The 14,007-nt window shown below is 35.9% G+C and overlaps 1 protein-coding gene across 1 annotated transcript in view; it reads right to left on the bottom strand.

Annotated features, from left to right (window-relative positions):
- LOC137931223 (neurotrimin-like) overlaps positions 1-14,007 on the bottom strand; it is a 90,902-nt gene that overhangs the window by 20,952 nt on the left and 55,943 nt on the right. Inside the window, exons 7-8 of the mRNA XM_068774633.1 lie at positions 7,371-7,499; positions 1,707-1,881 (exon numbers count right to left, since the gene is read on the bottom strand). Of these exons, the coding sequence (XP_068630734.1) occupies positions 1,707-1,881; positions 7,371-7,499 (304 nt within the window). The remainder of the gene's footprint in view (positions 1-1,706; positions 1,882-7,370; positions 7,500-14,007) is intronic.

Below are 14,007 nucleotides of genomic sequence, written 5' to 3'. Positions count from 1 at the left end.
CGATCAGCTTCGATATATATGTTTATTCAAATCATGCATAAATTTGATTTATTTACAAACAAACAAATTGTTAAAATGAAAATAAATATATTTTTACAGTTAGTTTTATCACAAAGATTAATTAATTTTTAAACACAATGTTGGCTGAATTCAATTTCGGTGCTTATAGAACAGATTCCTGCATCACTTCGGGCAACAATTTGTTATGGGATAGTGTATTAGCTTAAATTTCGTTATTTTCGCTATTTCAAGCTCAATTGGAATTTTCAATTTTCGCTTAACATTGCAATCTCGGGCCACAATCACGTTGAACCTAGTTATTTACGAGTATGTATTAGAATTTGCTTTGGCGTGAACTAAATTGGTTTAAAGACAGTTACTCTAATTTCATTTTGGATGACGGTGAACACTAAATAACGAACATGTATATTTTAATTAATGTTTTTGTAAGATCTTACCGGTTTCATTAAGCCATTGTTAAGGAATTTTCAGTTCTCTAGATAGAAATTGTTCAATTTGGCTATAAATCGGTCGCAAGGAACTTTTTGCCACTACACAAAACCTCTTCCTTATTTAGATTTATAGATCGGTGAATTTTCAAGCAGCTACCTCATTTAATTTCGCCAGGGCTGATTTACATTGGCTGAGAGATTTAATTTTATATAAACCTTATAGTGATGTTTCGGGTAATTGTTTAGTATTTACTCGGTGTAGAATTTTGTCTTATGAGAGCCCGTGTTATGCTGTATGAAATAGAATCATAACTGTCTAAAAATTGACGACATCAATGATAGCTTTCGGTAGTGAAACATGGTCTCTAAGTAAGAAAAGGACCAATATTTAGCCACTTCCGCGCATGCAGTGGTAGTCGTGCAACAAAGTGCACCGCCCGCCAGCCCGTATGCGTATAAATACGTATGCGGCATACAATGCGAATTACACAACCGCCACCGTCAAACCGTGGCTAAATATTGGCCCTTTTCTTACTCAGGATGGACTTCCGCAAGGTAACGCCTGATTCCATTAAACATGGTCTTTAACTTTAAACCTTCTTTCTTTTCTCGGGATTTTTCTGCGTTTAAATAATTAAGAAGGATGTAATCGACATACAGTTGATTGACAAATTAAAGTGGCAGACGACATACTGCGTAAACTAGATGCAGATGCGCATGCGCATTTGACTACTTTTGCGTGGGTGTCCATTCACAACGTAGAAGAGGAAGGATACAGGTAGTTTCGAACAGGAGTAATAATAAATTTATGAGCGTGGCCTATGTAAAGCTGTGGACATCCTAGAGCAGTAATTATAATAACTATTATGACCATAATAAAGCTAAAAAATAGCGCCTTTATAAAGTCACTGTGAGTGGTATTTCCTCGGCATTTATTAAATTCTCATTTTTCTCGAAACATTCTCCATAAGTAAATTACGTTTATTACTAAAAAAAAAATCACAAAACAATGAGACAAAAATATCTCTTAAGAACTCTTCTTCAATGGATATCCTGAAACACATATACAATAATAAGAATAACAAAGTCAAAAACTTAGAGTAATATAGTGTACTACATAGGTAGAGGTACGGAAAACAATGCAGTTTTGTACCCCTCCAGTTTTGCTCCGCGCATATTTATGGCGCGGTACTTCAGTAGTATCATACTATGTAATTATATATGTAAGAAGAATATCTACAGTAATTTACGAACCTGTAAGAGTTCTCTTCTGTGGTAACCGCGTACTTCTTGGTCGGGAGCACCATGACGTTGTCGTAGACCCAGTAGGAGATGGCCCGGGGGTGGGCCTCAGTGTGGCAGTCCACGGTGACGTCAGTGCCAGCCGGCGCCCCCACCAATTGGTTCGGGACCCAGATCATAGGTGAGACTGGAACAGACTTATTGATTAGAACAAATCGTATTATTGATGTTATATTAAGTTCTGATATAAGCATCATCAAAATTGCTGTCATGTCAGCCAAGAAATGACCACTGCAAGGCATAGACCTCCGCCAAAGATCACAACGATGGCCAATCCTACGCTGACCGCATACAGAGACCGCGACCATGACTATGACGTCATCTCATGTGTTAGAGAGCCTACAAGCTTAAAGTTTTATGAACTACATTTTTAAAATTAGAACATGAAATTTCTGGTTCATTATAACCTTATTTCTAATTTGTTTAATTTTTTAATAGAAGCTTTTTGTAAGCCATGACAGTTCTTTAGTCCATCTATAACAATATATTATACGAGTAAAATATATCAGCAATATAAATAAGATCATTCATGAAATGTAAATTGTTGTTTACGATATTGTATTAGATGTAGCAATATAACATACCGTTCAGGATGCTATAACTTGGGTTAGCGACATTAGATGGCGCTAGTTAACAGTATCAATTGAGTCGCGGGAATCGAATGCGCGACCTATGATCGCAAATCTCTATCTCCAGCCGTTAGGTTACCACTGCTCATACTAGTTACCATTTAAAATAATTACTGATAAACATGACGTCATATTGCAGACACGGTAGATTCCTCATCATGATATAGGAAGAATGCCATTCTTATGAATACCAGATGTTACCACATTACCAAACATCAGACACTATTGTACTAATGACAAATGTCATACCGCACTCGGACGATCGTCAATTCGACGTGACCAGCATATCACGAACGTAACATAGAAAAACAAGCCAAAGCGTCATTGTTGTCTGAATTGTTATCTTTGTTAATTGAAATCGAGAGTATTTACAACGCTTCTACATCATCATAATTCCTCAATTAGGTCGTCCACAGCTGGACATAACGCTCCCTCAGAAACTTCAAATAGGACCGGTAGGAAGGTCCTGCATCCAGCGTCTTCCGACGACTATAGCAAGGTTGTCCCCACGTTACATGGTACCGTACAACCCTGTGGTTATCGGTCTTTAAACGTGCGTGCTTTGTGACCTGTCTACTGCAACTTCAACACGTTGCTGGGACATGTCTGTTACTTTCTTTCGTCTACAAATCTCTTAATTATTAGTTCGTATCTTGTAAGGAAATTTAGAATATATTTCTTTTCAAGCCTCATTGAGCGAGAGGCCACGTTTGAGCGCTGTAGGTCATCACTGGTACCTCATAGAGGCAGTGAGGGAATTATAAGTATGACGCTATTTAAGGCTATCAATCTTTATAAGAATGAGGTTGTTTAGATTGCAGTTTTAGTATCCAAAAACTCTGTGCGAGTAATAGTTTGGAGCTCGCCGGCCAAAGTTTCTCATTTAAAGTACGGTGCAGCGATTATTCTCATATCAATCTACGGCAGCGGGTCGGGCAGCCCGGCAACGAACTACGGCGAACTGGAAGCAATTTATAAACTTTCAATTATGATGGATTGTGCCGAAGTTGGCCGAGCCCACCCGAGCGGCGCCGACAATTTTTCACACGACACCCCGATAATAAAATCCACGCTTTGAGGACGTAATTCACATTCCCCGAGTTTACGGCGGCAATTCTCGCGAAGGATATTACCCGGGCCGCGATACGCGTTCATATTCTACGGCGCTTTAAAATATTTATAAACTTCCTCGCTTTTTATTCGCCTTATCGCCAACTCCTCCGTAACGAGCCCGCGTCGTTGCCGCCGAGCTCCGATCCACTGCGCGCCCGTCTCAGGACGTCTCCGAGACGGCCCGTGGACTCGTTTCAATGGAGATTATTAAATTATAACGTTCAATTTTAAGTTGTTTATGCCCGCGTTTATGGTGAAACATTATACCGTCTCTGAATGGCCATTATTGACTTAATACCGTAATCAACTGTGAAATTTTAATTTATCTTACAGTAAATATCGAAACGGCACCTGCGTGTATAGCTTTTGATTGTTATTTATTTTATTTTTTTATTTCTTATTGAATTATTTATATGAATTGTGTCGATATGGCGTCTCTGTGTGTCTGAACTAGTGCTCTGGTGAGCAGCGATTCCCCCGCAGCTTAACTCACAACTGCCTTTATTACCATCCGACGTTCCTCGCCTTGTTCAGTTGGCTTTCTTCGAGAGGACGCCGCATGTTTACAGTCTTGCAGACAACTTACTCATCAATGAGAAGTCTAAGAAATAGATATGACCTCCTGCTTAGCTTGCGTATTATTCTGTATTAAGATGTGTTCCATCAGCTGTGTTCATAATTAGCTTGTATAGGCATTGTCGATGAATAAATAACAAAGCCAATCGCATTAAAAATGTCATTAAAAAGTTATGACAAGTTAACAGAATGAATGATAATTGAATGATATGATTGTCATCATCAGCCGAAAGATACACACTGCAAGGTAAAGACTTTTCCAAAAGAACTATAACCCGTCTTACGCTTCCAGCATCCTGCGATTTCTAGCAACGTTGACTACACTGTCGGTTCACCAAACGATTAAAGTGAAGCTTTTAAAACATAAACACAATGTTTATGGAACCTCATCACGACGGGATTAGGGGCTGTGATGATAGAATTAGACCAAAAACCGATAATGTGCGCTTTGTGCATAGCTACGAGATTAAAATGCAAATGCGACCTAGTTGGGCGCTGCACGGTATTCGGGGGTGGACGGAATTGTCGATTGCGCTGATTTCTGCTCAGATGAGATTTTGTTATATACGGGAGAAAATCGGGAGTTACATAGCGGGAACGACACCTCATATACTTAGGACTGACTTTGATTACTATATATAAATTGTCAATCTATCTATCTATATTATGAAGACTAAAGAATGTGTAATGAAAAACTCTCAATAAAAACACAAAAACACTTGCCAATATTTTAAGTATCGACAATACTTCAAATGTCAACTGTATAACGCTACAGGATGATTTTTATATGTAAAAGCTGGAAAGAAACGAATGTATATGATTTGTCAGCTGAAACTGTATAAGCTTTTACATATTGTTCCAATCTTGATATGATCACGCTGAAATATTTGATTATTAACTTTTTTATATTTGAATGCGACTGGCAAATAACTCATAACGGATTATCCTGTACGTAAATAGGACGTTTGGTAGATATTCCTATATACTTCCTATATACTCCCTGCTTAGCACAGCAGAGCTGCCAGGATCTGAGGCCTGGTCTTTTAGACAATTTAAATGAGGTGTGTGATGTACCGCTTTCATCTGGTCTTATTGGAAAGCTATGAGACAGAGCTATGTCTACTAATGGACATACTCCGGCTAAAACGATGATGATATATCGTCGTAGTCGGTTCAACCCTTAGACGTTCACTATAGGCCTTTCCCAAATATATCTATAGGGTTGGCTATTACACTGTGGCATTATGGTACATATATATATATATATATATATATATATATATATATGATATAATGGGTATAACATATAATAAATCTATAATTGTTCCTGTATTCTGGAGGGAAGGCGAAGAAAGAGAGGAGATGTATAAAAGGTAACACGACATATAAAGAATAAGAAAGAGAACAGTGGAATGCATGAAGTATCTTAAAAAGGACAAAAGAGGAGCGAGGAAATAACAATTTTTATGATAAATCTATTGTGAATAATGGTTCTTACATATAGCATGGGAGCACGAGAGATTTCCAAAACGGAGGCCATAAGAAGTGACAAGTGACCTTAAATTACAAGTTAATCATTTTCATTAAAGCCATAGTCATTTTAAGAGAGCTTCTAATATTTTTAATATTACTAATGCATAAGACTTATTATTGTAAAATTTTCTTTAATGGAAAATTATGATGCATTTGTATGTATTATTTATATTTTTTGTTTGATTTCGGGAATATGAACAAATATAATATAAACCATGCCGCGTGGGTAGGTAGCTCCTTAGATGGACCAACGACATAGAAGCAGTGTTAATGTTATGATAATAACTGTACTGTAAATAAAATTTAATTTAAACTTAACAAAGAAATATGACAACGAGAAGCAATCAGTATGACGGTCCGAGGGCGCAATCTCTCCGAGGCGTGCACCTTGCGAAAATATTATCTTTCAATTATCACCGCCCGGCCATCTTCCTTTCTATTTAGACGCCGCGGAGAAAGAATTGAAAATAAAAGGGGAAATTAAAGTCCGTTTTTTTGTCAGACTTCATTTTGTTGCTGCTCAAAGGCCGCCTGTACATTTTTGATAGACTCACTGTCTCTATAATTCCTCGTGGATTCTGTAAATTATTTAGTTAGTAGAATTTTTTCGCATCTTTTGGGTACTGGAGCTCTTTGTTACTGCTCTTTGCGGAGGTAATTTTTTTATTCCTCTTTATTAATCTCTAATTGGCTTAATTTACCGTAGACCGCCTCAAATGTCTACTCGTTTTTGAAGTGTTCTAGAAGCTTACGGCTGGTTTAAAAATATACACTTTGATTTAAATAATTATGCGCACAATAACAAGCTATCATATTAAAGAAAGATAATTAATTTCTAAAATAATAATTTAGACACATATTATGGTCACATTACATTTTAACCATAGAGTTGGCACAGTGTATAAAAAGTCCGATACGTAGACTATAGTGACCATGATGTTAGGTTACATCTAAAGGAATTTTTATCTATTTATTTATACAGAAATAAGAAACAAAATATTTCTAAATGTATTTAGATTTTTTTTCTTCCTTTCAGGCGATAGACCGCCACTGCAAAATATAGTCCTCGCCCAAAGGATGGCATCATGGCTAGTCTTGTGCTGTCCGTATCCTGCGACTTTCCGCGCCTCTATGTCCTTGGTCCGTCTAGTGTGGGGCCTGCCCACGCTGCGTCTACCTACACGTGGGCGCCACTTGAGAACCTTCCGGCTCCAATAGCGACCGCTTTTCATAGCGATGATCCCTACCAAATTCTTCTTTAATAATATTAAATTAAGTTACAAATATTGCCACTGTCACTTTATAAATATCGACTAAAAATTAAGTGTTAAACATCTTCCTGCAGAATGAATGGTGTTAGAAAAATAATCAATTTAATGCTGTTTACAGAGATTATACTTCTCACTCGTACAGTAGAAGTATTTTAGATTGATGTATTAGTTATACTAATGAGTGAACAGGCAATAAGCTATCTAGCGCGCAGAACAGGTGACTGATGCTGCACATAAGGTGGACTGAGAAGATCCTCTTCTTTAATGAGGTTATCGGAATATGCTGAAAGCAGACCGCGGTAAACGGTCCTATTGAATACTTATGTGACTTATGTCCAGTAGCGGACATCTTAAGTTATTATTCGACTTACTTTTACAACACATTTTAATAGGTTAAATTTTTATAATTTCCAGAAATTTCTCTCTAAGACTACTGTGACCATGACGCCCAGACATTAAAGTAAGATAAAAATTAAATCAAACTAGAACCTCACATTCAACATCGACGATGATGCGCTTGGAGACGGAGGGCGGCACCGCGTTGGTTGCGATGCAGAGGTAGGCGCCCATCTCCGTGCGGCTGATGCGCTGCAGGCTCAGGCTGTCGCCCTCGTAAACCGTCACTGCACACACAAACACACACATTTTGATCAAATGACATCATTAAGAAAAGGACCAATATTTAGCCACTTCCGCACATGCAGTGGTAGTCGTGCAATGAAATGCACCGCCCGCCAGCCCGCTGATAAATGCGTATGCGGCTAACAATGCGAATCACACAACCGCCACCACCAAATTACTCAACACGTGTTTCACCCCTCCATGGGGCATCTTCAGGAGTTATGTTACACCGAGAGAGAGTCCTAGAAAGTGTTTGGCACTAATCGGTGGCGAAGTGGCTAAATATTGGTCCTTTTCTTACTTAGCATGGACATCCGCGAGGTAACGCCTGATTCCATTAAATAAATAAAAACAAATGACATCAGGCTAGTGCTAGCTTGTGATTACGGCGTGGGTTCACTTAATCAAGTAATGCTTCAGCTAATATTCAACTGGACCTATTGGAAATCTACGTGGTAGGCCTATATATAGCAGTGGACGTCATGATATATGCGTACAACACGTCTATTCCCTCATCTAAATAAGAAACAATATACGTCATCTGGGATATTGATTCCGCGTTACTACAGCTAGGTATAACAATAGATAAGGGCCTTTAAGGACCTACGAGACATTCATTGTAGTTTATGCAGTTTTGATGGAGAGAGTACAATTTACTAGACGCACACGAGATATTTAAGAACACGCGGCTAGACGCTTAACAATCCTGTCCATTCTGCAGCACACTATTATTGATATTACTTCCGTACTATAGTTACATATTAATGATAAATGAGCGACCAGACGAGGGAAGGTGCGCTTGACAGGACGCACACGTGATATATAAGAACTTGAACATTACTTTTGTCCGTCTCCTCTGTTGTGCTGCTTACGTTCTTTAGGTCTGACTACTACACATGAAAGATACCGCCTGAGATATGCGGAAAGTTAAACGTAGAAGGAGGTGATTTAAAAAAGCACGCACACAAGGTATTTAAGAATAGACAGCGTGACTTTTGTCTATCTCCTCTGTCGTGCTGTTTACATTCTTTAGGGGAGGAGACACCGGGTAGACGCCGCCTGAGGCTTGTGGATGGATCACCATCACCATATATCAATATGACAGGGCTAAATTGACAGGATGCACACGAGATATTTATATGAAATAGCAATTGTGTATACTGTAACTAATAATTTAAATCACTGTCTCTACGTTTTAACTATGTAATAAATTTTGTAATAATGTTATATGTGACTATTGTTATAATACATGTTAACACTATTGGTTTATTATGAACCAGTTCATTTCATGTTAAAGTGTGTCAAATACATTTTCTTCGTATCAAATAATAAATGTTATCGTTGATTCAGATTTAGCAAAGTTCGTCGAATTCCCGATTACGCGCCACCGTATATTGTTAAATTATGGCACAATGAAAATAAATGGTGCAAACATTTGTATTTATCAGGTGAATTTTCGGTTAAATTTCTAAATAGCATACTCGCTACAGTATGCTCTCATAACAGCCGATGTAACTTTGGCAATCCGTTTTGATTATATTTAATGTTCATCCGCATTGAAATTGTATTTACCAAATTGTTATTATCAACGAAATTTTGTTTCATTTTTTCCGTGTTTCAAAATCTTTATAGAACAGACCAAGCTGTTATTTTATTAGATAACTAAGGTAAATATACAATAACACATAGTACATTACACGATACAGTAAAAGTACTATGTGTTACAAAATGTAAAAATACAACCAAGATTAAAAATAAATTTTTGAGAATATGTGCATCTCTAAAACTATATTTAGCAGAATTGTTGCATAAAAGGATAGAATGAAAGATATGTGAAGAATGAAAATAAAAAATTATGTGAAAAAAATTAAATTGCCAATAAAGACCCTGTCCCTCCTAAGATAGGGGTACGAGAGGCCCCCAATAGCGGGAGCCATAAAAAAAAACTATATTTAAACCAATCTGGGTCTACGGTTACCAGCTTTAGGGTACATATTGCAACTGCAATATTGAAATACTACACAGATTTTAAACTAAAACACTAATATCTTTTATTCTTCGCTTTCTAATATTCTTCCATACTTCTAGTTACTTTTCTCACCTACATTCCTGGTTACAATTAGACCTTGCGTAGCATGTATTTACAATTATTGTTTAAGATTTCTGTTTGTACCCTTATATTTATTTATTTAATGACATTGATAATTAACTGTAATCTTTTTTTCCCATTTTTTCAATTCCTTTTCTTTCAGTCTGTTTTCACCTGATAATTTTAATTACAAATGTGGTTACCTTATATAGATAGATTAATTTGTTTACTATGGTATCTGAAAAAGAAAAATAATAATCCATAAGCAATGTATGCTACATTTATATACTCTGTAATTATTGTAACTCATAACATATTTGCTACAAATTTAATTATTTACGTAATAATATAAGTAATATTTACTATTAATGATAATAAAGCATTTTACGTTTAAATACGTTATTCGTTAAATACATTTGCATTAAAAAGAGCACATATTATAGTTACACGAGAAATCGGATCCCAATTTACATAAAATATGAATTTTTAAGTTGGAAGATCACTCACGTTGTATTGAACTAACAAACTGATATTTTTGATGAGGTAATTTTTTAAAAATTACTGTAAAAAAATCATTGAAATAAAAGTCCACTGTTTTATCTACGATAAGGAAACGGGAGACCCAAAAATGGGACAATAAAAATATCTTTATGAATATCTATTAACGTATTTATTTTTTATTGTTCTTGAAAATACCTTGTAGATATATTGATTGATACTTTGATTTACAGTAACAGTGTCTTTGGATGTCATTAGCGGGGAGAATTGTCCATTTAAGTTGTAATTGGGTTAATGGTAGCAATCGACTCCCTGTTTGGGAAACTGTTTATATATACAAACATACGCGACTAAGTTAAACATGTTATGTAAGTTATAATTATTATAGTGGTGACGTCTTCTGGATCGGACTCTCGAGAAACTAATATACCCAAAGATTGAATACCTAAGTAGAAGAAGTATTATGAAAGATTCAAGTTAATAACTTCAAATAAATTCATAGAGAGTTTGTATATCACTGAGATCGAACTGCAAAATATTTCTATAATGTTTTGAAGGATTTAGATCAAGAGTGAATATCAGATCATTTATGGTTTAGGCTTCTAAAATAGCATTGGAAGACCATTTAAGAATTGGTAAGGTAAGAAATTTGATCTGTGAAAGTTAACACCAATGAATTACAGGAAGTAGTAGGAGTACCAATGAACCAGCCCTACTTATTTCAATGCGACGGATCCTAAAAAATAATTACGTGCTTATAATATGTCATTACTAATCAAATTATCGATTCTTAATGCTGATAACTATAAATTTAAAACCTAGTTCGAAAATATTTTTTTCCTTTTTAATCTGCGATCGAAAAAATTAGGCAGATTAAAAAAAAACATAATGACTATTGAAACTTTGTAGATATAATAGTTTAATAAGTACGTGTGCATTTGAAATGTATTTTGTGCATCTGAATGTTTAATATGAACTTTGTGCATTTGATAGTTTATTATGTACTTTGTGCATTTGAAAGTTTAATCTGAACTTTGTGCATTTGATAGTTTAAATGATCTTGGTGCATTTAATATTTTAATATGAACTATTCGATAGTACAAATGAACTTTGTTTAGTTAATAGTTAAATATAAACCTTGTGCATTTGATAGTTCACTATGAACTTTGCGTGTTTGAGAGTTCGCTGTAAACTACAATTTACGTGCTGCGTATTTATATATTATTATTTAATAGATGAAGCGTTTTGTATACATCGATCACAAAAGTTACTAATTAATTTCACATGTTTAATCAATAAATGAATATATTACTTTATTTAATTATAATATTATTTTATTCATGAAATATGTTACATGATTAAATTTTCCTATTGGAATAAGACAGAGTAATAACTTCTGGCAGTAGCTCTGTCGGGAGATTTAGTACTGTTGTCAATAAAATAGACAAAAAACGTTTAAAATGACTACTAATGGTGCGTTTACCCTTCGCCTGTGCGACCGCTGTAACTCGCAGATTTATTAGTATTCGAGTCTCATGTCGTACAATTTAACTTGAGAGTCGTAAAAAGTATAAATTCCAGCCACGTCGGCCGGGCGCCATCCAGTGCCCAAATGAGTTTGCCCGTGTTTACAATTACGGGTCCTCCCGCCGCGAGGGCGCGCCGCGGAGGTAATGAGGGTGCCTCGGTTGAATATATTCGGCAGTTCCCGGGTAACGGCCGCCGGCGGCGCTTAGCGCTGCACTAATTGCAGGAAAAAACCGCTCGTGTGTCCACGCCGCGCGGAGTCCGACGGACTTGCGCGAAATTACATTCGGCGGGTGGGTTTGTTTGCTAACAGCATTTCTCTGCAACCGGATAGCTCGGCTCGGTGCACGCGGTTTAAATTATAACAAATACGTGTTATTTTTCAACACGCGAGTATTATTTGCTGACTTTGTTACGTTAAATTTACGTGTTATATACTAATATTCTTTGTTTGATACATTTGTTTTGATTTTAAAAATTTCTTTTAGAAATATAAGTTGACAAAACATTCAATTTCGGTTTTACAATGAATCCTTGCATCATAATACGGCATATCTCTTCAGATTTCCTTTTGCTACAGAGATCATTCTTCAAGCTCTGCATTGCACATGTCTCATGATGAAGCCTGTCCCATGGCTGCATGACATGCAATACCACTGTAAGAGCATGGACCCCTACTTACTGCTCACTACTTCACTGTCTAGAATAGGAAATTCCTATTTTTAAAGCCTCTCGTTCCCCTATCTTAATCTATGAAAGAGACTTGGCTTACGAAATACTCTCTTCAGCATTTCTTTCCCAATTTTTATTCTTCTCTCTTCTTCCTTCCTTCAAGATATCTTTAACTCTATTACTTATATTTATGTTCTGTTCATACATCACCTTCACTCGTCCATCATCATATTTCTCACACGTGATGACGAAAAGATGCTTACTAGATGCAAACAACATTTAAAGAATACTATGTAGTGTATTATTCAATTTTACCATGGTAATCTTTAGTTTATAATAAGCGTAGTAATCCTATCATTTAAATTATTTAAATATAAAAAACAAATTAAAAATATATTTTCCTCCCACTAAAGCAGATCTTTGGTCTAGGCAATGGCAATGGCAATGTCAATTAAAAAGTTAAAATATTTAATTTATTATAATCTTTATAGAATGCTACAACTGGTCGTAATAATGGGGCCTTTTAGACCTACGGGTAAAATGATAATGTTTATAATAAATATATGTATAGCAAATATTTCAAAGATATTTATGTTTGAAGGTACATATATATGAAGATTTATAAAAGTGTGAGGAAAAGACTGAAAATTAAATTAGATCTAAATAAAAGAACTGAAGTAGAAATATTTTATGTTTGTTAATTAACGCAGTAACCATGTGAGTCCAGTTCAAATTTCCGACGCACAAAAGCACTCATTTAATCTACAAATCAGAACCCGCGTACACTCAAACAAAGGACTAGCTGAATTGAAAACGAGGACATGTCTCGAGTAATTAAAAAAAATTGATGGACACCCCAATGAGTGGCGCCGCGAATGACAGGGTCATACACAATTAGCGCGGAGAGCCATTCGCACACGTTAATCCCGAAATCACTTAAAATTCAACTCAATTTGTACCTCCATTGTCTGCAAAACTGAGTGACCCACTCTCCTGTAATAATTATCTCTAGTCCCTCTTCTCTTACTGCAAGATTAAATCTCCAGCTGTATATAACCGCAGCTTTAACCCGCGGTTCAACGGTGAGTTCAACCGTCGACTTTATACACACTTGCAGCTCGGGTGGTTTAACTTATAACATTAGCGCGTAACACTCGAGGCGATTGTGAGGCTAAACTAGGGTTTCACTTAACAATGTTTTATTATGACTTTAATTGCATTCTCTTTAGCTGCGGTGAGAATTTATTTGTTTGCAAAAATGTGAATATTTAAAACTTACGAAGCTCGTTTTATTTATAAGACTGGCTTAAAAACACTGCCCTCCTAGTAGTATTATTAAGTAAACATTAAGGAAACTATTGCATCTTTGATGTGAGATAATTACTGGGTAGAAGCTTGAAGGATGCTGAAGAAATCCAACCATCTATTAGATATCATCTAACTTCTCTCATCTCTCGATGATATGAGCAAAGGTCCTCTATTGTTATAAGATCTCTGGTGGAATAGAAACAAAAGAAAAAAAGACTTCTAATGTATATTTCTTTTAATTGGCCATCTAAGCAAAGGTCCTATAGTATCTCTTTTATACTAGGCCCTGTAGGCAAAGGAATGGAACGGAATATTAAATGAATGCATAATTGAGTAAAAGACTTAAATTATATTGTTTATATAAATGTACATTTTTGCTGTATTTATTTACGAGAAAAATTGTAAATTATAATAAT

Source organism: Battus philenor, unplaced genomic scaffold (genome assembly GCF_028537555.1).
Source record: "Battus philenor isolate CCGP_79_NKW_IND1 unplaced genomic scaffold, ilBatPhil1.0.hap1 SCAF_7, whole genome shotgun sequence".
In the NCBI taxonomy this organism is placed as follows: domain Eukaryota; kingdom Metazoa; phylum Arthropoda; class Insecta; order Lepidoptera; family Papilionidae; genus Battus; species Battus philenor.
This window is presented reverse-complemented; position numbering and strand designations above follow the sequence as displayed.